This window comes from Megalobrama amblycephala, linkage group LG3 (assembly GCF_018812025.1).
Source record: "Megalobrama amblycephala isolate DHTTF-2021 linkage group LG3, ASM1881202v1, whole genome shotgun sequence".
In the NCBI taxonomy this organism is placed as follows: domain Eukaryota; kingdom Metazoa; phylum Chordata; class Actinopteri; order Cypriniformes; family Xenocyprididae; genus Megalobrama; species Megalobrama amblycephala.
In genome coordinates this window covers 38,718,936-38,744,030 of record NC_063046.1, presented here as the reverse complement: position 1 = coordinate 38,744,030, position 25,095 = coordinate 38,718,936, and the positions used below count along the sequence as shown (strand labels likewise).

Below are 25,095 nucleotides of genomic sequence, written 5' to 3'. Positions count from 1 at the left end.
TCATCACCGTTCTTGAGAATCATATGCTGACTCTTGATGTCTGTGTGTGTTTAAACACTATGGCTTTGATTCATAATGTATTATTCTCCAAAAAAAAAAATCATACTGTTGTTGGATCTCAAGCTGTAAAGTCACAGGACTACAATCATTAACACTAAAGTTACACATCAAGCACAAAGTCAGAGATTTAGGCTCTAAACGACATCAGGCCATCACATGATTATATCATCATCTAACTATATTATGACCAGATCGCATTTTCTCTGTTAATAACAAATGTGCTTTACAAACACAAAGTTAGAGCAATCAGAGAAAAATGAATAATAGAAAGTAAAGAGTCAAGAGCCCAACTAAAGCAAACGCTGACCTCTTTCATGGTGACTTGAAATTAAACATTCCATAAAATATCAATTAAGACCTTTTTTTCTCTTTCCTTCAGTGATTCTGCTTATTAACATCAGGTGTCTCCACTAATTGTCAATCATCACTCAATCATCAATCAATTATCTCATTAACTTTAACACTGCTTCAGTGTTACTTTTTAACACCTGGCAAGATGGACTCATATGTACACTTTGGGTGTTAGTTTAACACTGTGGAATTTACTGTGTAGGTGTGTTCGACTGGAAGCGGAGCTGCACTGACCAATTGGTGTATGAGATCAAAGTATTATGAGAGCCATCTGAAATCATACAGAGGCATCTGCTGTCTAATCTCTTCCTGTACTTTGATGTTATACACCCATCGGTCTGCACAACGCTGTTCAAGTCAAACATACCTAATAGTTTCTGGATGAATCAATGTTTTGAATCGGTTGACTTAGGCTACGTTCAGACTGTCAGTCCAAATCCAATTTTTGTGCAATTTAAATCCAATCAGATTTAGCAGGTGTGAACAGCCAAAAATCACATGAAATGCAATTTTACAAATCTGTTTTAAGCTACATTCATGTGAGGTTTGAAATCCTATTCAAATTCTTGAAATCCGTTTTAGCTGATCAGATTTCGCATGGTTTATGTGACTTTCTCACGCCACGTAAAACGTAAATGTCAGAAGTTGTTGTCGGAGTCTTGTTGAAAGTCGCTTCAGAAAGAAGGTTGTGTTGTTGCAAAATGTGGGATGAGCAGAAAATGACAATATAACGGAGACACGTTTTGAGACCAGTGAAGACGACAGAGCAGAATAAAGCCAAACATACCAGCCTCCCTCCGCTGTATTTTAAGATGGAGTAGCTTCACAATGTCATGTTGTAAATAAGACAACATCTGTATTGCAAACCCCTCCATGTTGGTTGTTGTTGTTTTTAATGTATGTCTACTAGGGGTGTGACGAGATCTCGTGGCACGAGATCTCGCGAGACTAATATGTGACGAGACTTCTCGTCGAGGCGAAAAGTAGTCTCGTGATGTTGTTGCCATGACAGAGTGTTAGGATGATTAGGAAAGAATATGCCACGCTTCGTTTACATTACGCCTCCACTGTCATTTTGCTTTGTATTTAAATAAAAACCATTTAATTCAGTTGGATAACGGTTGCCACCGCTCCATATTTACAGAGTTACGCGCGATCGCTAAAAGTGAAAGTAAACGCGCGCGCGCATTCAAACGCGATTTCAATACCCCGCATTTTGAAAGCGGCTCCCTGATGAATGCAAATATCTCTCAATATGAAAGCTATCTTAGGCTGGGCAGCGTAGTTGTAACCTCTGAGCTCTGTATCAAAGAAAAAAATGGTCTTATTTGTACTTTGGTTGCACTTATTGTAAAGTAATTACCATAAAAAATGAATAACAGTTTTCTCTTAATCTTATTAAGCACAAACAATAAGGTTTCATTTGTTAACATTAGTTAATGCACTGTGAACTATCATGAACTAACAATGAATGACTATTAACTAACATAAACAAAGATTAATAAATACTGTAGCAAATATATTGCTCATTGTTAGTTGATGTTGGTTAATTAATGTTAATAAATGAGACCTTATTGTAAAGTGTTACCATTTTTATTTATACTGTTTTTATGATCAGTTTGAGGAAAGGACTTCAGTTAGGAGGTCAAAAGTTGTAGAAGCTCATAAATCATGTACAGTAAGGTCTGAAGAGACTGAAATCATACAGAAGAGAAGCCAGTCAGTTGAGTTAGTGGCAAAACCTTTTACAGTACTTGAGTGTTGTTGTCTTTTACTGCATATGATAATTTATACTCAGTAGAACTGAAATTACATTCATTACAAGATGATTAGTTAAAACATTTTAAAGACACCTGCAGAATATTTTTTCTAGTCATGTATTTCGCCATTGAGGATTTCTTAAAAATAGTGTGTAAAAATCTTGTCTCGTCTCGTCTCGTGAACTCAATCTCGAGTCTCGTCTCGTCTCGTGAGATACCCATCTCGTCACACCTCTAATGTCTACTAATGCAACATCATTGCCATAGAAATCAATGCAGATATTCAGGAAAACTAAAGAGCCGCATGGACACACAAATCGGATCTGAACAGTTGCGATACACAGTGTGGATGTCAATAATTTTAGATCAGATTTCAATTGGATACACAATTAATCGGATTAAACTGACAGCGGAACATAGGCTTATGCCGAGTTCACACTGCATGATTTTAAAGTCATCAGATCACTGTTTTTTTCACACTGCACGACTACCTGGGGTAGCGTTCAGTCTCTGCTGTGCACACTACATGATGGATCAGCGACAGAGGGTTTCACATTGCATGACTAGGAAGAATTGCCGTCAACTCTTTCTGGTCCGCAAACTACGTTTCACAACCAAACACGCGGGAAGTGATAAAGATAATGCAAGGTCATTTTTAATAATTCCAGTCTCGAAATGTTAGCCAGCAAGAATTGCTTTGTCATTTTGCGCGAATGAGCACCGATTTGCCTCTGATTTCATTTTTGTTGGCGATTTCGCAAAATCTGTTGGGCTAAAATCAGGCAGTGTGAACTCGGCATTAGATTCATGACTTAATTATTCACTCACTCATTAAGCCAGTCTCTTGTCACCATCTACTGGCATAACAATGTAACTTGCTTTGTTAAAATTTTGTGATAGATTTACAGTGAACGAAAGAAAACGTTTTTGAAGTGAATTTCTTTATGTAGTATTGTTTTGAGTGTCTGTTGTTGAGTGTGTGTGAAAGTGTGTGAAAGTGTGTGAGCAGCTGCAGTATCAGTTCAGTCACTGTGACTCTGACTGACGGAGGTTTTTGTACGACTCTTTATCACTGTGTGAACACATAGTCAGCCACACAATGACCATCAGAACGTCTTCTGCAATGGAAACTCTGACAGTAATAATGTCCAGCATCTTCAGTCTGGACTCCACTGATGGTCAGAGTGAAATCACTGTTAGATCCACTGCCACTGAATCTAGATGGAGTTCCTGACTGGAGTTTTTTTACATAATAAATCAGGAGTTTAGGAGCTTCTCCAGGTTTCTGTAAGTACCAGGCTAAACCTTCATCTCCACTAGGCCATCTCTGCACATTTCTGCTGGTTTTACAGTTGATGTTCACAGTTTGTCCTGGTTGAGCTGCTGTCATTGAGGGACTCTGAGTGACGGTGATCTGTCCTCTACACTCTGAAACACACAACAAGAAGAAAATCAACTCAAAACTTTGACAATATACTTGAAGAAATGAATTGATATCAAACTTGTGCTCCACAAACCTTGAGCAAACGCTGTGAGAGTCCAGATGAAGATGATGATGAAGGTCATGTTGATGAAGATTGTTGTGTGTGTCAGTAATGAAGTGTTAAACTCACAGCACTATAAACACTCTCAGAGCACTGAAGCATCTGATCAATATGCAAATTAACTCATTCTGTATTTAAATGAGGTTTCTAAATTCATGTTATCTTGCACTACATCACTGTGCCACTAGAGGGCGGTGTGAACAGACAGACACACCACTGATGAACAGGAACGGACGAGGTGAATAATAATGAGTTAATGCAGTGATGAATTTATTCGATGGGGCTCCAGTGTGTATTTAAACGGTTAAACACTATATATTATAGCACTGTATGCAATTGCACCACCCAAAGTGACAAACAGGTACTGTAGTCCTGGCCGTAACAGGTTATATGGCCAATGTAAGACAAACTCTTGGTCTTTAGACAGCTTTAATGCACATGAACATCCTCTAGCATAATAGGATTAACTTGTAGCTTGAATTGTTATTGGGATCTTTTACAGCTCAGAAACTTCAATCCAGAAACACTTTGAATCGTGTAGTAGACGGTACAGCAATGGCCATGTGTCTTTCCAAATAAAATCTGAGTCTTTAAGTATCTCTTTATGGAAGTATTATTCTATGTACTATATTAAAATAGACAGATAATATTGTCTCTTTCCTTCAATTGAGCGGCAATACATTCAGTCACGTCTGACAACAACAAAATATGTTTTCAATAGTATAGTACAAAATGAATATTAATATAAAAATGAATGATCTGTAAGTATTTTGGAAATAATTAATTATATTGGGCTTTATTAAACTTTATGAAACTATAATGAATTTAGGCCTATATGCATTTTTTATACTACAAGTCAATCTATTGAACCTTTTACACAGACTTTCATAAAGAGATCTGAAAGGTTTTGTTGTCCTGTGGCTCCCTCTGGTGGACAGCATTAGTATTATGACCTTCATCTCTGAATCCCATTCATATAAATGACTGATTTAAAAAAAAAGTTCCTGAATCTCGTCATGTTTACTCAGAAAGTCTTGTTGTCCATGTGTATGAAGTTCTGTGAATTTTGGATTCAAACATTCAAACTGATGGAAACTGATAGAAAAATAGATTTCTTATTCTGTGGTTCCCTCTAGTGGACAACATTAGTACAACATGTTGTAGTCCGTCAGCCATTTTGAGTTGCTAAAAACTTTTTTCGATCTCCTAAATCACTCGACTGATTCACATGAAATTTTGCATGTCATCTATAGACACTAATGACAAAAGTTGTCAAAAGGATCTTAATTAGTCAAAGCGTTTAGAAAATAGTTCATTTAGCCATGGCTCAATACACTTATAAAACTATATCTTCTCAACAATCTGATGAATCCAAATTCTGTTGATCACTTGTTTGATGTCTTCAGGGTATCTAGATGATACACAGATAAATTTGGGGTTAAATAGACAAATGGTCTAGGATGAACCCTTCAGTGTTTGGATCTCTGATAATCTCACCTGTGCTCGATATTCTCAGTCGTCTGAAGCTCTAAAATGATGTTATTGACTTCAAATCTTCTCATCTGCTGCAGCCTCATATTTGTGAATGAACTTATTCAGTGTTTCTAGCACAAATCACTGTGACTCTGACTGACGGAGGTTTTTGACTCTTTATCACTGAACCAGGATAGAGGTTGATGATCCCAACTCTGATAGACGTCAGGACTGCTTTTACAGGACATGGTGAATGTGTTTCCTAGATGAACAGATTTCACTGCAGGCGTCTGAGTCGCTTCACCAACTGATTTATTATTATTTATAATGTTTCCTGAGGTGCACTTATAATGTTCATATGATTTTTACATCAAATAATTGTCATAATTTAGAAATAAATGGTTTATTTCCACTCTGATTTTAGCGCTCTGATTGTTTACATGTGAAACCTTCTCGAATACTATCACTACATTTTTACTATTACAGCTGTCTAAATGAACGAATGGTGAAAAGTGTTGATTATTGCCTTATATTTAGATCTGTTCATCACAGGGAAGGTTGCAGTGATAAGAAACTGAGCAGATGACAGACAGTCTGTTGATGGTGTGAATGCAGTGATCTCATCATTACAACAACATTTCTGCATAACTAAGATTAGGAAGAAAAAATAATAAAAGTACATGATCAAAAATATCAATGACTTTAAAATATTGAGTGAGTGGAAATGAGGATAAATAAACCATAAAAGATATAAAAATGATGATAACATCAAAAGAATTTCTAATTATCTGAAGAAATACTGATGAAGCTCAACAAAGCTGATATTAAGATCATATTTGTGTTTCTGCACTGTTGAGTGTGTGTGAAAGTGTGTGAGCAGCTGCAGTATCAGTTCAGTCACTGTGACTCTGACTGACGGAGGTTTTTGTACGACTCTTTATCACTGTGTGAACACATTACCACTGTGTAAACTCTGACAGTAATAATGTCCAGCATCTTCAGTCTGGACTCCACTGATGGTCAGAGTGAAATCACTGTTAGATCCACTGCCACTGAATCTAGATGGAGTTCCTGACTGGAGGGTGTTTGTATAATAAATCAGGAGTTTAGGAGCTTCTCCAGGTTTCTGTAAGTACCATGCTAAACAATCATCCCCAAACCATCTGTACACATTACTGCTGGTTTTACAGTTGATGTTCACAGTTTGTCCTGGTTGAGCTGCTGTCATTGAGGGACTCTGAGTGACGGTGATCTGTCCTCTACACTCTGAAACACACAACAAGAAGAAAATCAACTCAAAACTTTGACAATATACTTGAAGAAATGAATTGATATCAAACTTGTGCTCCACAAACCTTGAGAAAACGCTGTGAGAGTCCAGATGAAGATGATGATGAAGGTCATGTTGATGAAGATTGTTGTGTGTGTCAGTGATGAAGTGTTAAACTCACAGCACTATAAACACTCTCAGAGCACTGAAGCATCTGATCAATATGCAAACACACTCCAGATCATTTACCTGAAGACAGCAGAAACACTGTTTTGTCATTTAGTATCTTTGCTAATAAATTTCTATTGATCATTTTCAGAAACAGACACTCCTGATTTACTTCATGTTATTTTGGGTGGATCTTCTCCCTCTAAACACTGTTTTAATGATCAGTTTCATTCAGACTTTGATGCTGAGAGCATTTAATACCTGTGCTGCAGATTTGATATCATCATGATACTGTAGAACAGGTCAAAGGTCATCCAATAGAGAATGACCATCTCAATCTGGCAAAAGATTTCATTATAAAGCAGGTAAATAGATTTAGCAGAGTTTAAATCACACATGTGTTTGTAAATGTGATCAATGCATTTTAGGACTGATTATGATATAAATGATTTAAGCCTTCATGCAACAAGTTTTTTCATTTAAAGATGAATATTTAGTGTCTGTTTCAGCTCAATCATGTTGATGTTGAGAAGAGCTGCTGTTGAGTCTCATATCAGTGTGTGTGAGTGTCGTTCGTCTCTTTCTCTGCTGGAGTTTGTGTTCATTTGAGTGTGACGGAGGTTTTTGTACGACGCTTTCACTAGAATGAAGCACTGTGGTGCACTTTCGGTGGAGGAACTAAACTGACCATCAGTAAGTCTCTAAAATTCTCTAAAAATGTTTATATATAATTGTTTTGTTTTTAGATTATTCAAACAAGCATTTTGCAACAGGGTTTTAAAAATTATAAAATAGTTTAAATAAAAAAAAATATTAACTGCAATTTCATGGTGAATTTAATTGTTTCATAATAAAGTCACTTCAGTCCAATAATCATTATTTAATGTTGAGAAGAGCTGCTGTTGAGTCTCATATCAGTGTGTGTGAGTGTCGTTCGTCTCTTTCTCTGCTGGAGTTTGTGTTCATTTGAGTGTGACGGAGGTTTTTGTACGACGCTTTCACTAGAATGAAGCACTGTGGTGGACTTTCGGTGGAGGAACTAAACTGACCATCAGTAAGTCTCTAAAATTCTCTAAAAATGTTTATATATAATTGTTTTGTTTTTAGATTATTCAAACAAGCATTTTACAACAATGTTTTAAAAAATATAAAATAGTTTAAATAAAAAAAAAATTAACTGCAATATTTCATGGTGAATTTAATTGTTTCCTAATTTCCTTAAATTTGTCTGCTATTTTACAAATACATATTTATATTCAGTGATATTTCATGACATTCATTTTTTCCATTGCAAGGAATATTTCATGTCACTTTTAAATATTTGTTTCATTTTACATGTGCATTTTCAGATATTATAATAACTAACATTCATTGTTTTTTAAATATATTGATTGCAATATTTTCTGACATTTTCAATTATTTCTTAAAATACATAATTGTGTCCATAAATTTTGGTAAATCTGATAATTAAGAAATGTTTTAATGCATGACAAAAAAGTTGGATGATACAGACAAAAATAATTCAGTTTTGTAGGCGTCATCATCAGACAAAGAGATTTGAAAAAAATCATAATTTTAACTTACATTGCTGATAATTATTATTGTCTTAATTTTTTTCCAAATTACAATTAATAATGAAATAATCATTTAAATTTGTTTTTCTACATATAAATCATCAGTTTGTGGACAATGTTTTTAAAATGAGTTTGAGATTAAACTGAACCTTATTCAGAAAAGATGAAATGACTGTAATATTTGCTGTATATCATGTCTGCTTCAGAGAACTGATTTATATTTATTCATATATCTTATACTTCATATATTTAGTATCAGTGAATATTTTATTTGAACTGAGAATATTGAAATGTAAATGCAGGATCATTACTATGTGGTTTATGAAAGAAAGCAGTGATGTGGAATTTCTGTAAAGATGAAATGATTGTGATTTTTCCTCCATTACTGTGTGTGACATCTGACTAATTGATGATCTAAAGACGTTGGTGTTGTTTGTGTGTGTTTGTGCAGCTGGTCCCGCAGTGAAGCCCTCCGTGTCTCTGCTGCCGCCCTCTTCTCTGCAGATCTCTGGAGACTCAGCCGCACTGCTCTGCCTGCTCAGCTCTTACTCTCCACAGGGGGCGACGGTGAGCTGGACGCTGGACGGGTCAGAGGTCACCGAGGGGGTTCAGACCAGCGCAGAGAGCGAGCGGGACGGACGCTACAGCCGCAGCAGCGTCCTGAGCCTCAGCAAAGCACGCTGGGAAGGCGCGGAGTACTTCGTCTGCAGAGTAAGACATGACGGAGCTGATCACGAGGCCTCGTTCCTCAAGAGCTCCCAGTGCTGATGTTTCTCCGGTCCAGACGAGCCGTATCTGAGCGTCCGGCAGGATTCGCAGCAGTCACGTGATTTACAGCTCAATACTGAAGCAGTCTTTCAATGTGCTGCCATTGCTGTTCATTCAATAAAGCTTCTGAACGCGTTACATTTGTGTCGGACTGCATCATTGATCAGTGTGTCGTTCATTCAAAGTCCTGCACTAAAGTTTCAGCTGCTTTTGATTGATTGTAATAGTTGAGAACAGCTGCATTTAGCAGGAAATGTCAAATGAAGCTCTTGGGGTTTGAACGTGGTCACTGGAGACGGAGCTGCTCTATTCTGAGAGGATCACAATCACTAAACCTGCCAATGCAAATGTGATTTTCACCTCAAACTCACAGTTTCACTCTTTGATTGGTTCAACGCTCTCAACTGGAACACTTTCACTTCTGCTCATGAGAAATGAGTTATGAGTAATACATTTAGAAACAGCTTTAGATGAAGGAGCTGCTTGAAAAACATCTGCATGCTACTGATACACCATGACTTTAGTGTAGTTTAATGTACAAAAACAAAACAACATATGAATCTACATATCAATTTACACACTCTGTTTTCTCTGAATCTGAGCATATTTGAGTCAAACCCGTCTGTCACAGGACAGATCACAGTCTAATAGAGCTGATTTCAGTCATAAGTCAGTTTTGAGCACATGTGTAGTTCCTGTGTTTGTCCTCTGTGTGTCAGTAGTGTGTGAAAGTGTGTGAAAGTGTGTGAGCAGCTGCAGTATCAGTTCAGTCACTGTGACTCTGACTGACGGAGGTTTTTTGTACGACTCTTTATCACTGTGTGAACACATATTTACTGTTGATGTAGTGTCTACTCTGACAGTAATAATGTCCAGCATCTTCAGTCTGGACTCCACTGATGGTCAGAGTGAAATCACTGTTAGATCCACTGCCACTGAATCTAGATGGAGTTCCTGACTGGAGGCGGTTTGTGTAATAAATCAGGAGTTTAGGAGCTTCTCCAAGTTTCTGTAAGTACCAGCTGAGAAGAGGTTTTCCATCTCCATAACAGCACTCTGGATCACTGCTAGTTTTACAGGTCACAGTGACTGATTGTCCAGTTTGAGAGAGCAGCTCTGAGGGAGTTTGAGTCACTGTCACCTGACCAACAGATTCTGACAAGAGAGAAAGATTAGAAATCACAAACACTTTTACAACCATATATCTTCACAACACATAAAAATAACAAGTAAATAATGTCTGTAATCTTTACTGACACAAACCTCGACATAATACTGCCAGCGTCCAGATCAATATGGTGCTGAAAGTCATTTTTGTTGGTTGTAGGTTCAGTTCTAGTGAAAAAACAGTTGTTGATCATGTTTGATGTTTGACAGAGTTATAAACACATGCAGAGCACTGAAGCGTGTGTCGCTCATGTAAAACACTCTCTCTATGCAAACGCTTCAGCAGTGACAGGTTTAAGATGGTTTAATGTGGTTTCATTGAGATTTCACAAAACATTTCACTTGTCTTTGTTTGATATAAAGAAACATCAGTGGTGTATAAAGTACTCGAAAACCATACTTGAGTAAAAGTATAGATATCTTACCAGAAAATGACTTTGGTAGACGTTAAAGTCATTGTTTAGAATATTACTTGAGTAAAAGTTTTAAAGTATGTGATATTTTTTGTACTTAAGTACGAAAAGTATTTTTTGATATTAAACATACTTAAGTATTGAAAGTAAATGTAAAATACAAAAGGAGCAAAAAATATCATTAAAAATTAAAAAAAATTATTAAATACACAATAAATACACTTTATTGCTTTAAACGTGATTATTGAATCGTATTTTAGGAACAGTTTAACATCTCAAGTATCAGTTTGAAACTCAATGATATTTTCCTTTTTAAGTTATTTCATAATCAATCAGCAAATTTACCAGAATGTGAACCATATTCTGATCATTTTCTCTTTTCATTTATAGGAGTTTGTGAGCATTAATGTGTTTAAGGAATAATGATGTGATTTTCTTCTTCATGTTGTTTCTCTCACTGTTGGAGAATTTCTCCCAGTTTTCTCTTGAATCCTAAAGGAAAGCCACTGGTCAGTGTGATTTCTCTGTGAGCGTCAGCGCAGAGATCTCCTCTCTGAACACAGCGACACTGGTGTGTGTGGCCAACAAGGGCTTCCCGTCAGACTGGAGCCTGAGCTGAAGGTGGACGGGAGCAGCAGGTCTCAGGAGAGCAGCGCTGGGCTCCTGGAGAAGGACGGTTTGTACAGCTGGAGCAGCAGCAGGAGTGGATGGAGACACTGTGAGGACACACGGAGCGGCCGGCCTGTGTGAGGAGACGGCAGTGTTCAGAGGAGATCTGCTGCTCTTCTCACTCATGGAGACCAACAGTGTGTTTCTCTGCAGCACATGAGGGACTCGTTCATTCTCCATCAGCTTCAGTCGCTTTATCTGCTCTGCTTTCTGACTTTATACAAGACTATGTGTGTGATTTTATTAAACTTCAGTCTTTAAACGAAAAATAATTGTGTCTTTGAGCTCTTCTTTGTGTCATTTTTGTTTCGAGTCTTTCATTGGATCAGGGCTTTAGCTCATATTTTATAAATAAACTTCACTCAGTGGAGCATGAAAACACCTGCAGATACATGAAGAAACGAGAACATGCGGCCAAATTATGAATCTCACAGATATAGTGTTAGATTCATTTAATAAGATAAAGAGTGTTATAGTTTAAGTATTTACCATGTGAAAAAACTTGAATGTGTTATATATAATTTAATATTTATGAAAATCTTCACTGTTGAGTGTGTGTGAAAGTGTGTGAAAGTGTGTGAAAGTGTGTGAGCAGCTGCAGTATCAGTTCAGTCACTGTGACTCTGACTGACGGAGGTTTTTGTACGACTCTTTATCACTGTGTGAACACATCTTTACTGTTGATATAGTGTGCACTCTGACAGTAATAATGTCCAGCATCTTCAGTCTGGACTCCACTGATGGTCAGAGTGAAATCACTGTTAGATCCACTGCCACTGAATCTAGATGGAGTTCCTGACTGGAGGCTGCTTGCACTATAAATCAGGAGTTTAGGAGCTTCTCCAGGTTTCTGTAAGTACCAGGCAAGACACTGTCCACTACACCAGGAGACTGGATCACTGCTAGTTTTACAGGTCACAGTGACTGATTGTCCAGTTTGAGAGAGCAGCTCTGAGGGAGTTTGAGTCACTGTCACCTGACCAACAGATTCTGACAAGAGAGAAAGATTAGAAATCACAAACACTTTTACAACCATATATCTTCACAACACATAAAAATAACAAGTAAATAATGTCTGTAATCTTTACTGACACAAACCTCGACATAATACTGCCAGCGTCCAGATCAATATGGTGCTGAAAGTCATTTTTGTTGGTTGTAGGTTCAGTTCTAGTGAAAAACAGTTGTTGATCATGTTTGATGTTTGACAGAGTTATAAACACATGCAGAGCACTGAAGCGTGTGTCGCTCATGTAAAACACTCTCTCTATGCAAACGCTTCAGCAGTGACAGGTTTAAGATGGTTTAATGTGCTTTCATTGAGATTTCAAAATGCAAAAAATTAGGCAGCCTAAAACTAACTCTGAGCCTTGGTTGAATGACACGGCTCGTGCTGTCAGACGCGAGTGCCGTAGAGCTGAGCGCAAATGGAAAAAGGACAGACTGCATGTATCACTTTAAATGCTAAGGGACTGCTGGCGTCATTATCAGACAATTGTGAAAGATGCTAAAAGACAGTATTTATCTGGAATTATTCTGTCAAACTGTAACAAGCCTCGTGTTTTGTTTAAGACTATTGATTCTGTTCTTAATGCTCCACAAACAGTCTGTATTGATGCACTTTTTATTGATAAGGTCACTACCACTAGAGCTCTTATTTCACCTTCTGCTTATGACCCTCAATCCCTGTCCTCTGTTCTGCTGTTTTGACAGGTTTGAGCCTGTGACCTTGTCTGTGTTACAGGAGACTGTTGATCATTTGAAGCCCTCAGGTTCTCCACATGATGCTGTTCTTCCTCGGCTTTTTTAAAGAGGTCTTTCCTACTGTAGGGCCATATGTTCTTGCAGTTGTTAATAGCAGGTGTGGCTCCTAAAAATTTTAAACATGCAGTAGTGCAACCTCTGATTAAAAAACCTGGTCTGGATCCTGTAGATCTTGCAAACTACCTTTTCTTTAAAAAATCCTTGAAAAGATAGTCTGCAGTCAATTAATGGCCTTTTTGAAAGCCCATAATAATGTTCCAGTCCGGTTTTAAAACTTTGCACAGCACAGAATCTGCTCTTTTAAAAGTGTTTAATGATATATTTTTAGCTACTGACTCTGGTGATTGTGTTATTCTTGTGCTTCTTGATTTAACTGCTGGACCATGAAATCCTGATCTCACGTTTGGAGCAGTGGGTGGGCATCAAGCATTAGCACTTGAATGGTTTCGGTCCTACCTGGATGGTTTGACTTTCTGTGTCAGTTGTGGTGACTCTGAGTCCTCCTCTGCTCCTCTCTCTTGTGGGGTCCCACAGGGCTCAGTTTTAGGCCCACTTCTCTTCTCTTTGTATTTGCTCCCACTAGGTTCAATAATCAGGAAGCATGGCATGTCTTTCCACTTTTACGCAGATGATTTATGTGCCTCTTAAAGAGAACGACACTGTCGGACCGTTACTCGAGTGTCTTGCTGATATACAGGCCTGGATGTCTCTTACTTTTTTAAGTTTTAATGTAAAAAAGACAGAGGTGATGGTTTTTGGTGGCACCATTGGGACCCCTTCTGTTGATTTGGGGGCCTTGGCCCAGTACAACAAGCAAACAATCACTAACCTAGGGGTTAAAATCGACGCTGACCTCAAGCTTGACAGTCAGATCAGGGCAGTCGTTAAATCAAGCTTTTTTCAATTGAGGCAGCTGGCCAAAGTAAAGCCATTTCTTTCGAGGCAACACTCTGAGACAGTAATCCACGCCTTTGTCACCACTCGGCTGGATTACTGTAACACACTGTATGTGGGGGTTAGTGGGTCTTCTGTTGCTCGTCTGCAGATGGTTCAAAACGCTGCAGCACGTCTGTTAACGCAAATACGAGCACATTTCCCCTATTTTCACTTCACTGGCTGCCCATACATTTTAGGATCCATTTTAAAATTGTCTTATTTGTTTTTAAATCTCTAAATGGTCTTGCTCCACCCTACGTTTCTGAGCTGCTACACCCTTATAGACCCACCCGTTCTCTCAGGTCAGCTGATCAGCTGCTCCTGAATGTGCCCAGAACAAACGGATGCTCAGAGGGGACCGTGCCTTTGCTGTAGCAGCTCCTAAACTGTGGAATGATCTGCCTCTGCCCGTTAGACGGGCCTCTTCATTGTCTTCTTTTAAGTCACTTCTTAAAACCCACCTTTTCTCTTTGGCCTTTGACTGATTTTGACATTTGTTTCTTAATTTGTTTTTGTTTTTATGTCTTGTATGAGTTGAGTATTTTATGTTTTATATATTTTTCTGTACAGCACTTTGGTCAACTTCGGATGTTTTTAAGTGCTTTATAAATAAAGTTTGATTTGATTTGAGTTTGAAAAACCCTTTTCTACATGGTTTTCTGCTCAGTAGTTATTTTGAGTGTTTCTGGAGTCACAGGATCATCAAACTCCTCTGAGGACGATGAACATCTGCTCTATTCTGAGAGAAACACAATCACTCCACCTGATGATGAAATATGAGTTTAACTTGCTCAGATTCACTGTTTGACTTCAGTAAATGACACTGTTGAGGCAGTTTGTGGAATAAATCAGGAGTTCAGGAGCTTCTCCAGGTTTCTGTAAGGACCAGCTGAAGAAGTTTCTCCTGTTCCAGTTTCTCTCCATTGGATCAGAGGTTTGTTCATATTCATCAGTTACACTGAGGTTTATCAGCTCATGTTATCATCAGATACCAGTTTGTATCTTCTCATAGTTTTGTGAACAAGTTTTCAATAAAAATTCAGTTAAAAGCACAAATTAATATTCTTATCTTGCTCTTTCTGATCAGAGGCTGTGATTGGTGCAGAGGAGGGAGAGGCGTGTCTGAACTGAACTGTTGATCAGGACTACAATTAAAACAGCAGCTGATATAAAACTCTTACTGTCTGCAGTATATAGTATGAATACAGTGTATAGTGAACAAATGACATGTTAGGATGAGATACTCAAATCAAATAACCATGGAGAATTATGAAAATTAACATCTATTATTAATAAAAGGCAGCAACTGATCTATAAGAGCACAAAATCTCTTTCTGACTTTTATAATTATTAAGAGTGACAGATTAATTTAGATGATTTTATTTCAGATGTTTGTGTGACGATGTTGTTTCAGATCCTCCTTTGAGCAGCTGCAGTATCAGTTCAGTCACTGTGACTCTGACTGACGGAGGTTTTTGTACGACTCTTTATCACTGTGTGAACACTGGACCACTGTGGTAACTCTGGCAGTAATAATGTCCAGCATCTTCAGTCTGGACTCCACTGATGGTCAGAGTGAAATCACTGTTAGATCCACTGCCACTGAATCTAGATGGAGTTCCTGACTGGAGTTTTTTTGCATAATAAATCAGGAGTTTAGGAGCTTCTCCAGATTTCTGTAAGTACCAGAATAAAGTTTCATCCCCATCACTATATTTGTACACATTACTGCTGGTTTTACAGTTGATGTTCACAGTTTGTCCTGGTTGAGCTGCTGTCATTGAGGGACTCTGAGTGACGGTGATCTGTCCTCTACACTCTGAAACACACAACAAGAAGAAAATCAACTCAAAACTTTGACAATATACTTGAAGAAATGAATTGATATCAAACTTGTGCTCCACAAACCTTGAGCAAACGCTGTGAGAGTCCAGATGAAGATGATGATGAAGGTCATGTTGATGAAGATTGTTGTGTGTGTCAGTGATGAAGTGTTAAACTCACAGCACTATAAACACTCTCAGAGCACTGAAGCATCTGATCAATATGCAAATGAACTCATTCTGTATTTAAATGAGGCTCTAAATATAGCATACAATTTAGGACCAATTTAAATTGTGAAGATGAAATGTTTCAAAACTATATTATCATTATCTCAACTCTATTTCAGCTGCAGGTACGAGACCGCAGGTGATCACAGCTGTACTGACAACAGAAACCCTTCAGAGCAAAACTGGAGTGAGAGAAAACAGTGTCAACAGTTTCATTCCTATTATTTTGCACTACATCACTGTGACTCTAGAGGGCGGTGTGAACAGACAGACACTGATGAACAGGATTGGACAGTGAATAACAAGTACAGTTTATACAGTGATGAATAAATTTGATCCAAACAGTACTTTAGTTCTGGCCAACTTAACAGGGTATATGGCCAACATAAGACAAACACGGCCTTTGGATAGCTTCAATGCACATAATAAGTTAACATAATAAGTTTAGCATGCAATTGTCTTTGGGATCCTTTACAGCTCAGAAACATCAATCCAGAAACACTTTCTATAGCTGTGAGAAACAAACGTGTATAAAACACATCAGGGGTTGAATACAGGTGGAGTTTATTCTGCAGAAAGAACATCATCAGACCTTCTCTGAGTCTTTCTGAACTGTGTCATGTCAGATAACGTGGTCACAACATTGAACCAAAACACACATATATTCCCTTACATGCAGGGGGCGCAGGTGAGCTGGACGCTGGAGGGGTCAGAGGTCACAGAGAAAGTTCAGACCAGTGCAGAGTTTAATGTACAAAAACAAAAACTACTGTATGGCACCATGATTGTTTGTTTGATTTGATATCAGTTTACTCTCTCAGTTTCTCTGATTCTATCCCTAGTGAAAAAAAAGTATACTAAGTATACTTGCAGCAAGACTAATTATTAGTATATTTCAAGTGTGTTAATGATTAGTTCATTTAAAGTGTGCTATTTTGAAACAACTAATTTTGTACTAAGTATATTTAAGTAGAAATTAAGTAGTATTAAAATACAACTATATTTATATTTATATTTACAACTATATACTATATTTAGTATACTTATGTGTGCTAAATTGGAACAACTTCAAGTATACTTAGTACACTTTAAGTATATGTCTGTGTTGGGCCTAATTACATGCTTGATTAGTGATATTAAAGTGTACTTAATTTGTGTTATAAGTATACTTTATTTGTGTTAAAAGTATTTTTTGTTATAATATACGTTGTATTATAAGTATACTTTATTTCTGTTATAAGTATACTTTTATTTGTGTTATAAGTATACTTTATTTCTGTTATGAGTACACTTTGTGTTATAAGTACACTTTATTTGTGATTTAAGTACATTACAAAATAATTACGAGTGTCTTCAGAAAACACAAGCAATATACACTGAATATATTATTTTACAGGTAATAGTATATACTGTATGCTCAGTACCTTTGGCTTATTCCAAATATTAAACATTACACACTTTGCAGTCCATAACAATACACTTTGTTATTACTTATACTTTGTATAATATAGTCAACATTTGAAGCGGATCAAAACCTTTAATCAAAGTTGTCCTAACTTTTTGATCCGCTTCAAATGTTGACTACTGTACTTTGAATTACATAATCTCACACAATACAGCTGTGCTACTATTTAAATACAGTTTAACACATTTTCCCAAAGTTGAATGCATTTGTTTTTAAGGCCATTAAAATAAATAAAATGTAACAACATCACTAATGAAGAGACATTTTTCATTGACAAATCCAATAGTTTTTATTTAAACTTAGATTCAGCAAAACTTACCATGTTTTTCATTAAAGAAAAAAAAAAATATTGGACCATGGTGACCCTCTATACACAAATACAAATTACACATTATATTCCATTTTCTGATGAGCTTCTCATGGTGTCTGATGGCACAATGATGACCGCAGAGACTCGTGAAGAACAGCATCTGTTGACAGAATATACCAAAGATATAAGACAGCATGTTCAACTCTTTATTCACGTTTACAATAGTCTGTCTGAATCCTACATTGAACCAATACTATTTTTGAACAGTAAATGAGGATTAGCAGCAGGGAACTGTATCAGAATGGCATGTCGATATTGTTTTCGGTACATAGTCAAGCATAAAACACTTTATGAATTAATATCGTACAGAATACAGGCAGATTTGACCAATCATATGAATGTTTTGGTGCTGCATACAAACATGTGCCATAAACCACCACACACAAACTCAAAAAGGAGATATCAAGCAGAAATATCGCTCTCTGTTTGTTAAAGAAAATAAAATAAAGTTTGTTAACTGGTAGACTACAACTCACCTCCCAATAGCAGCACTTTTCTCCGGTTCTTTCAGGATCGCGTAGGCCATTAGATTAGCCGGTTGTCGTCGCCATCACGGTCAGGCTGCGATGTCACTTGATTGAACTGGTCAGAATCCCCAAGATTGAGCGATGTATTGCGCTTTCGGTGTTTTATTAAATAAATTATACATTGCGACATTATACTTCACCTGAGTGACTGAGCGAGAGGATTCAGACGACGACCGTGACGTCAGCAGCTCTGATTGGCTGAAGGCAGTGAGCAACAAAATCTGATTGGTCACAGACCAAGTTGAAGAGACATTTGAATTCCGATAAGTTTAAAGGTGGTACAGGGGATGTTTTCGTCGACTGAATTTTTGAAATGAGCGCATGCGGAAGAACAACCCCCCTCCTTCAGTGTTTGTTTACCACTGGCATTCGCTGTGTTATTAAGCCGGGCACACATTTAACGACTAGCTAAAACATTCTAAAGCCGGGGACACACCTAACGATTAGCTGAAACATTCTAAGACTGAACTGAACACGCATACCGATTGTTTCCTCGATTGGCCTTACAGTCGTTAAGTGTGTGCGCGGCTTAAGACTGAGCTCAACATACAGCGATTGTTTCCTGCTCCTGAAGCAGATTTATATACTTACACAAGGAATTTGAACACCGACTGTAATCGCAGACTGAACGCAACTGGCTCTGACTGGACGCGTTTGAGCGCGATCAGTCATAAGTATCAATTTACATTCATAATCGGCCTTACAATTGTTAAGTGTGTGCGCGGCTTAAAGCCGTGGATTCATTATGTCGGACTCACCGCAGGTGACTCATAATCTGCAGTTGTTACTCCTGTCTCCTGACAAAAACATTGCATGCGGAGTGTGGAAAGTTATTAGAGTGCGCAGCCGCGCGTCTCTCACAAGGAACGTCATGGCAGTGATTGACAAGCCAGAGGGCCAATCGTTTACGCGATGATCGCGTAAACGATTGGCTGATGTTTTTAAGGCCCTACCTCATGCACAGATGATGTATATTAATATTACTTTCAGTGCACCTAATAAATAGTCTTTTATCACTTAGTAAAGACAGTTTCAAGTAATATTGCAAAAATGTATAAAACAAAACATCCTCTGTACCACCTTTAACCACTCAACATATTTTTTCACATTACTTGTGCTGCTGGTGTGTTGTTTAATATAGATTTGTGTGTGTGATTGTAAAATGATTCTGCTTGTGTAAACTTAATAAACATTTACACATATTTGGAAATTGTATAGGCTACACTGCTAAATGGGCTTGTAATGCATTCATACTGAAATAAATAGCACAAGTAATATAATGAATTCCAAGGATGAAGAAGTAAACTTAAAAAATATACTCAAATTTAACATTAGATACACTACAACTCCAGGATATTAAATAATGTATTTTTTAAATATACTTTCAGTGCATTGTTACAATGATCATTTTCAGCACACTGTTAAAATATACCTCAAATATATTTTTATAAAGTGCAAATAAATACACTTTTAAAAAATAAACTGAACTTACACTTCAAGTATATTTTTCTAAAATATATATTTTTTGAAAATATACTAAAGTACAATTATTTTAAAGTGTGTTAAAAGTTGCATTGTGAAAATATGATACTAATATACTTTTTATATATTTAATGATAGTACATTTTTTGTTAGTATATTTGCAGTGTACTATAGAAAAAGGGAATATATTTAAAATACAATAAAGTATACTTTTTTTTCACTAGGGTAGTTGAGTCAAACCCATCTGTCACAGATCAGATCACAGTCTAAGGGTCAGATTTACTAACAGCTAGCACAAGCGCAAACCCTCTTTTGGTGTTTAAACACTACTGTCAGGATTTACTAAAGACACGCAGTGAAAAATTAGAGCTGAAAAGCGTGAGCAGTTATTTCTGCACCTGACATTATTGAACATGCATTTGTAGGAGTTTCTCTTTCAGACACAACATTTATGAGAGGAGAATTTTTAAATGAATCACGCAAGGTGATTTACTAAGGTTTGTGCTAGTCAACTTACTGGTATTTGCACCATTGCGCAAAAAGTTTCAGTTGAGGAGAAAGTGAGGAAAGGATGGTCAGTTTCATCAGAAGGGTGTGTGAGTGTGAAACACAGTATTCCAGTCTTGTGATTATTGTGGACTATAACTGCACTACTGCTTTATACTGCATATATGTGCTTAGATTAGTTATTTGTTTGGTGATTTGGTAAAGCTCTTTCTCCGATCAGTGGAGCTCTCTCAGTGAACTTGAACAAGCTCCTACAGATAACAGGCAACGCTCTCGTAACTTTAGCGTAACTGGCAATGTTCTCTCAAAGTTACGATCAAACGTTCTTCCAGTAACATTAATAGAGTGTTTGTTCAATGTTATCTGGTCTTTAATAATGTTCTCAAAAGGTTAGCACAAAAACATTATTTATACATTGTTTGCAGAAGAGTTTTAAATGTTCTCATAACGTTGAAGGAAAATGTTCTCAGAACAAAAATGTGTTAGCTGGTGAAGTATATTAAATAGAAGATATGAAAGGTGAAAATAAAATATGGTGGCAGAATTGTGTTAAATGAAGGTTTATTCATCTTAAATACACTTTATTGCTTTAAACGTGATTATTGCATCGTATTTTAGGAACAGTACAACATCTCAAGTATCAGTTTGAAACTCAATTATATTTTATTTTTAAGTGATTTCATAATCAATCAGCAAATTTACCAGAATGTGAACCATATTCTGAACGTTTTCTCTTTTCATTTATAGGAGTTTGTGATCATTAATGTGTTTATGGAATAATGATGTAATTTCCTTCTTCATGTTGTTTCTCTCGCTGTTGGAGAATTTCTCCCAGTTTTCTCTTGAATCCTAAAGGAAAGCCACTGGTCAGAGTGATTTCTCTGTGAGCGTCAGCGCAGAGATCTCCTCTCTGAACACAGCGACACTGGTGTGTGTGGCCAACAAGGGCTTCCCGTCAGACTGGAGCCTGAGCTGAAGGTGGACGGGAGCAGCAGGTCTCAGGAGAGCAGCGCTGGGCTCCTGGAGAAGGACGGTTTGTACAGCTGGAGCAGCAGCAGGAGTGGATGGAGACACTGTGAGGACACACGGAGCGGCCGGCCTGTGTGAGGAGACGGCAGTGTTCAGAGGAGATCTGCTGCTCTTCTCACTCATGGAGACCAACAGTGTGTTTCTCTGCAGCACATGAGGGACTCATTCATTCTCCATCAGCTTCAGTCGCTTCATCTGCATCTGCTTTCTGCCTTTCACACAAGACTATGTGTGTGATTTTATTAAACTTCAGTCATTAAATAAAATATAATTGTGTCTTTGAGCTCTTCTTTGTGTCATTTTTGTTTCAGGTCTTTCATTGGATCAGGGCTTTAGCTCATATTTCATAAATAAACTTCACTCAGTGGAGCATGAAAACACCTGCAGATACATGATGAAAAGAGAACATGCGGCCAAATTATGAATCTCACAGATAAAGTGTTAGATTCATTTAATAAGATAAAGAGAGTTATAGTTTAAGTATTTACCATGTGAAAAACTTAATGAAAGCTTTATATTTAATATCCATGAAAATCTTCACTGTTAGTGTGTGTGAAAGTGTGTGAAAGTGTGTGAGCAGCTGCAGCATCAGTTCAGTCACTGTGACTCTGACTGACGGAGGTTTTTGTACGACTCTTTATCACTGTGTGAACACACCACCACTGTGATAACTCTGACAGTAATAATGTCCAGCATCTTCAGTCTGGACTCCACTGATGGTCAGAGTGAAATCAGTCCCACCTCGTGCTCCATTTCCACTGAATCGACTGGAAATGGTACCATATCGATCATTTACCCCAGTAATGATGAGTTTAGGAGCTTCTCCATGTTTCTGCTGATACCAAGCTAAACCATATCCACTTATCCCAGGATCAGTTTTACACTCTATTTTGGCGTTTTGTCCTTCAGAAACAGTCACAGCTTCAGGCTGAGTCACAGTGATTCCTCTGGATGCTGTCGACAACAACATTAATATGTTTAATCAGATTAAATGAACATTAAAGACTCAGAAATGACGAGCTTTCACGTCTGTTACCTGGAATAAAAGCTGCCAGAATCCAGATGAAGCTGCTGAAGAGATTCATGGTGTTTGTTGGGTTTGTACCGTGGTAAACAGCAGTGTGTTATAAAGTGTTTGAGTCTGAACGCTATAAACACTCGGAGCGCTGAAGCATGAGCCGATGCAAAGTGACTCTCTGAGCAAAAACCCTGCTGGAGTAAAACACACGTGAAACTGAGCACATGCAGATGAAACTGATCAGTTTTGAGGCTTTAAATGTGTTTTATTTTCATGATCCAACAGACGAGTGTTTTCACTTCTGAACACGTTTATAAATCATTTCTTTTTCATTCAGTCTCTGGTTCAGACTACAGGTTTCTGATGAATCAAATGACAGAGTTGAATCTCTAAAGAAACAAGTATTTCACTGTGAACTCCATGAGAGGTCAAAGGTCATTCCAGAGGTCACAGGTCATCAAAACTTATTAAAATGCTTTGAGAAATACATGATCATTTAGAAACTCACAGTTCAGATGTGTGATGATCAGTACAGAGTCTTTCTGATTATATTATTTATTCAGATTTAATAGTTTTCATGCATCAAGAGACATTTAGAGATGATGAGGCTGTTTCTGTGAAAGTCACTTCAGTCCAATAATCATTATTTAATGTTGAGAAGAGCTGCTGTTGAGTCTCATATCAGTGTGTGTGAGTGTCGTTCGTCTCTTTCTCTGCTGGAGTTTGTGTTCATTTGAGTGTGACGGAGGTTTTTGTACGACGCTTTCACTAGAATGAAGCACTGTGGAGGACTTTCGGTGGAGGAACTGAACTGGTGATCAGAAGTAAGTCTTTCTTAAATTATCTAAAAAAATGTATGATATTTTAATGATTTAGTTTTATTTTATTTTTCGTTAACAAGATTATTTATTTATTTATTACAAAAAAATGGGTTTTTAAAAAGTTTTATAATTGCAATATTTATTTTTTTCATCATTCACGTCATTTTTCATTCTACATGAATAATTTAACTTACTGGTGACATTTTATTTTAATGTGTGGATGGCAGTATTTTTTGATATATTCAATTATTATTGATAATTATTGTCCATAATTAATGGTAAGTTTAACAATAAAGGGTTTTTTAAAGTCATGACACCAAAGTTCAATAATACAGACAAAATAAATCTAATTGTGCGTCATCATCAGACAAAGACAAATTTAGTTAATGAACATTTTAAAAATTAATTATTTAAACTATTAAGTTTAATGATGATTATGGTCTTAACAGAAGAATTTTTTGAAAATGTATAATTGAAACTGCTGAAAATTATGATTGTATCAAAATATGAAGAATATTTTAAAAAATATAATTAATACTGAATTTTTTTTCTAAATCTTATGAAGAAATCACAATATATTAATGATTTTTCATGTGGACAATTTAAAAAAAAAATAGATTGAGATTAAAATGTTCTGTAACTTCTGAAAAAAATCAAATGAATATAGTTTTTTCATTTTACATGAATAATTTAACATATTGCTAACATTTTGTTCATTTCATGTATTCACAGTACTTTAAAATTATTCAATTATTTCTTGATTTATACATAATTTTGTCTGTAATTCTTGGTAAATTTAACAATTAAGGGTTTTTTAAATGCATGAAACAAACGTTTTATAATATGGACAAAATATAATTTTGCTGGGGTCATCAGACAAAAAGAAACTTAGTTGAAGAGCATTTTGAAAATTTGTCTTTTAAACTATTTAAAATATCAAATTTGAATCTGATGTTTGAATATCAGAATATTGTCAAAATACAATTAATATTGAAATGATCATTTAAATTTGTTTTCTTATAATGACATGACAATTTAAATATTAATTTACTTGGACATTGTTTTTCAAAATCATTCTGGGGATCATTTAAAATGTAACTTTTTGTGTTTGTGTGTGTTTGTGCAGCTGGTCCCGCAGTGAAGCCCTCCGTGTCTCTGCTGCCGCCCTCTTCTCTGCAGATCTCTGGAGACTCAGCCGCACTGCTCTGCCTGCTCAGCTCTTACTCTCCACAGGGGGCGACGGTGAGCTGGACGCTGGACGGGTCAGAGGTCACCGAGGGGGTTCAGACCAGCGCAGAGAGCGAGCGGGACGGACGCTACAGCCGCAGCAGCGTCCTGAGCCTCAGCAAAGCACGCTGGGAAGGCGCGGATCGCTTCGTCTGCAGAGTAAGACATGACGGAGCTGATCACGAGGCCTCGTTCCTCAAGAGCTCCCAGTGCTGATGTTTCTCCGGTCCAGACGAGCCGTATCTGAGCGTCCGGCAGGATTCACAGCAGTCACGTGATTTACAGCTCAATACTGAAGCAGTCTTTCAATGTGCTGCCATTGCTGTTCATTCAATAAAGCTTCTGAACGCGTTACATTTGTGTCGGACTACATCATTGATCAGTGTGTCGTTCATTCAAAGTCCTGCACTAAAGTTTCAGCTGCTTTTGATTGATTGTAATAGTTGAGAACAGCTGCATTTAGCAGGAAATGTCAAATGAAGCTCTTGGGGTTTGAACATGGTCACTGGAGACGGAGCTGCTCTATTCTGAGAGGATCACAATCACTAAACCTGCCAATGCAAATGTGATTTTCACCTCAAACTCACAGTTTCACTCTTTGATTGGTTCAACGCTCTCAACTGGAACACTTTCACTTCTGCTCATGAGAAATGAGTTATGAGTAATACATTTATAAACAGC

General features: G+C 37.1%; 2 long non-coding RNA genes and 6 gene segments (V, D, J or C); 2 read left to right on the top strand and 6 right to left on the bottom strand.

Annotated features, from left to right (window-relative positions):
- Positions 1–3,240: 3,240 nt before the first annotated feature.
- Positions 3,241–3,737, bottom strand: LOC125264045. The segment is given in 2 exon segments: positions 3,241–3,599; positions 3,689–3,737. Coding segments are annotated over 2 exon segments (408 nt in total).
- A 2,391-nt stretch (positions 3,738–6,128) lies between these two features.
- LOC125264007 lies at positions 6,129–6,949 on the bottom strand. The segment is given in 2 exon segments: positions 6,129–6,454; positions 6,544–6,949. Coding segments are annotated over 2 exon segments (375 nt in total).
- Positions 6,950–7,487: 538 nt separating this feature from the next.
- LOC125264008 lies at positions 7,488–9,106 on the top strand. Its single transcript, XR_007183945.1, has 2 exons — positions 7,488–7,680; positions 8,652–9,106. It is a non-coding gene; the product is annotated as an uncharacterized LOC125264008 (long non-coding RNA).
- Positions 9,107–9,770: 664 nt separating this feature from the next.
- LOC125264002 lies at positions 9,771–10,313 on the bottom strand. The segment is given in 2 exon segments: positions 9,771–10,123; positions 10,232–10,313. Coding segments are annotated over 2 exon segments (390 nt in total).
- A 1,544-nt stretch (positions 10,314–11,857) lies between these two features.
- On the bottom strand, positions 11,858–12,514 carry LOC125264000. The segment is given in 2 exon segments: positions 11,858–12,207; positions 12,316–12,514. Coding segments are annotated over 2 exon segments (432 nt in total).
- A 2,815-nt stretch (positions 12,515–15,329) lies between these two features.
- Positions 15,330–15,874, bottom strand: LOC125264005. The segment is given in 2 exon segments: positions 15,330–15,736; positions 15,826–15,874. Coding segments are annotated over 2 exon segments (378 nt in total).
- A 6,099-nt stretch (positions 15,875–21,973) lies between these two features.
- LOC125264006 lies at positions 21,974–22,573 on the bottom strand. The segment is given in 2 exon segments: positions 21,974–22,302; positions 22,385–22,573. Coding segments are annotated over 2 exon segments (363 nt in total).
- Positions 22,574–22,742: 169 nt separating this feature from the next.
- Positions 22,743–24,768, top strand: LOC125264009. The gene is made up of 2 exons (XR_007183946.1): positions 22,743–23,190; positions 24,314–24,768. It is a non-coding gene; the product is annotated as an uncharacterized LOC125264009 (long non-coding RNA).
- The last annotated feature ends 327 nt before the right edge of the window (positions 24,769–25,095 follow it).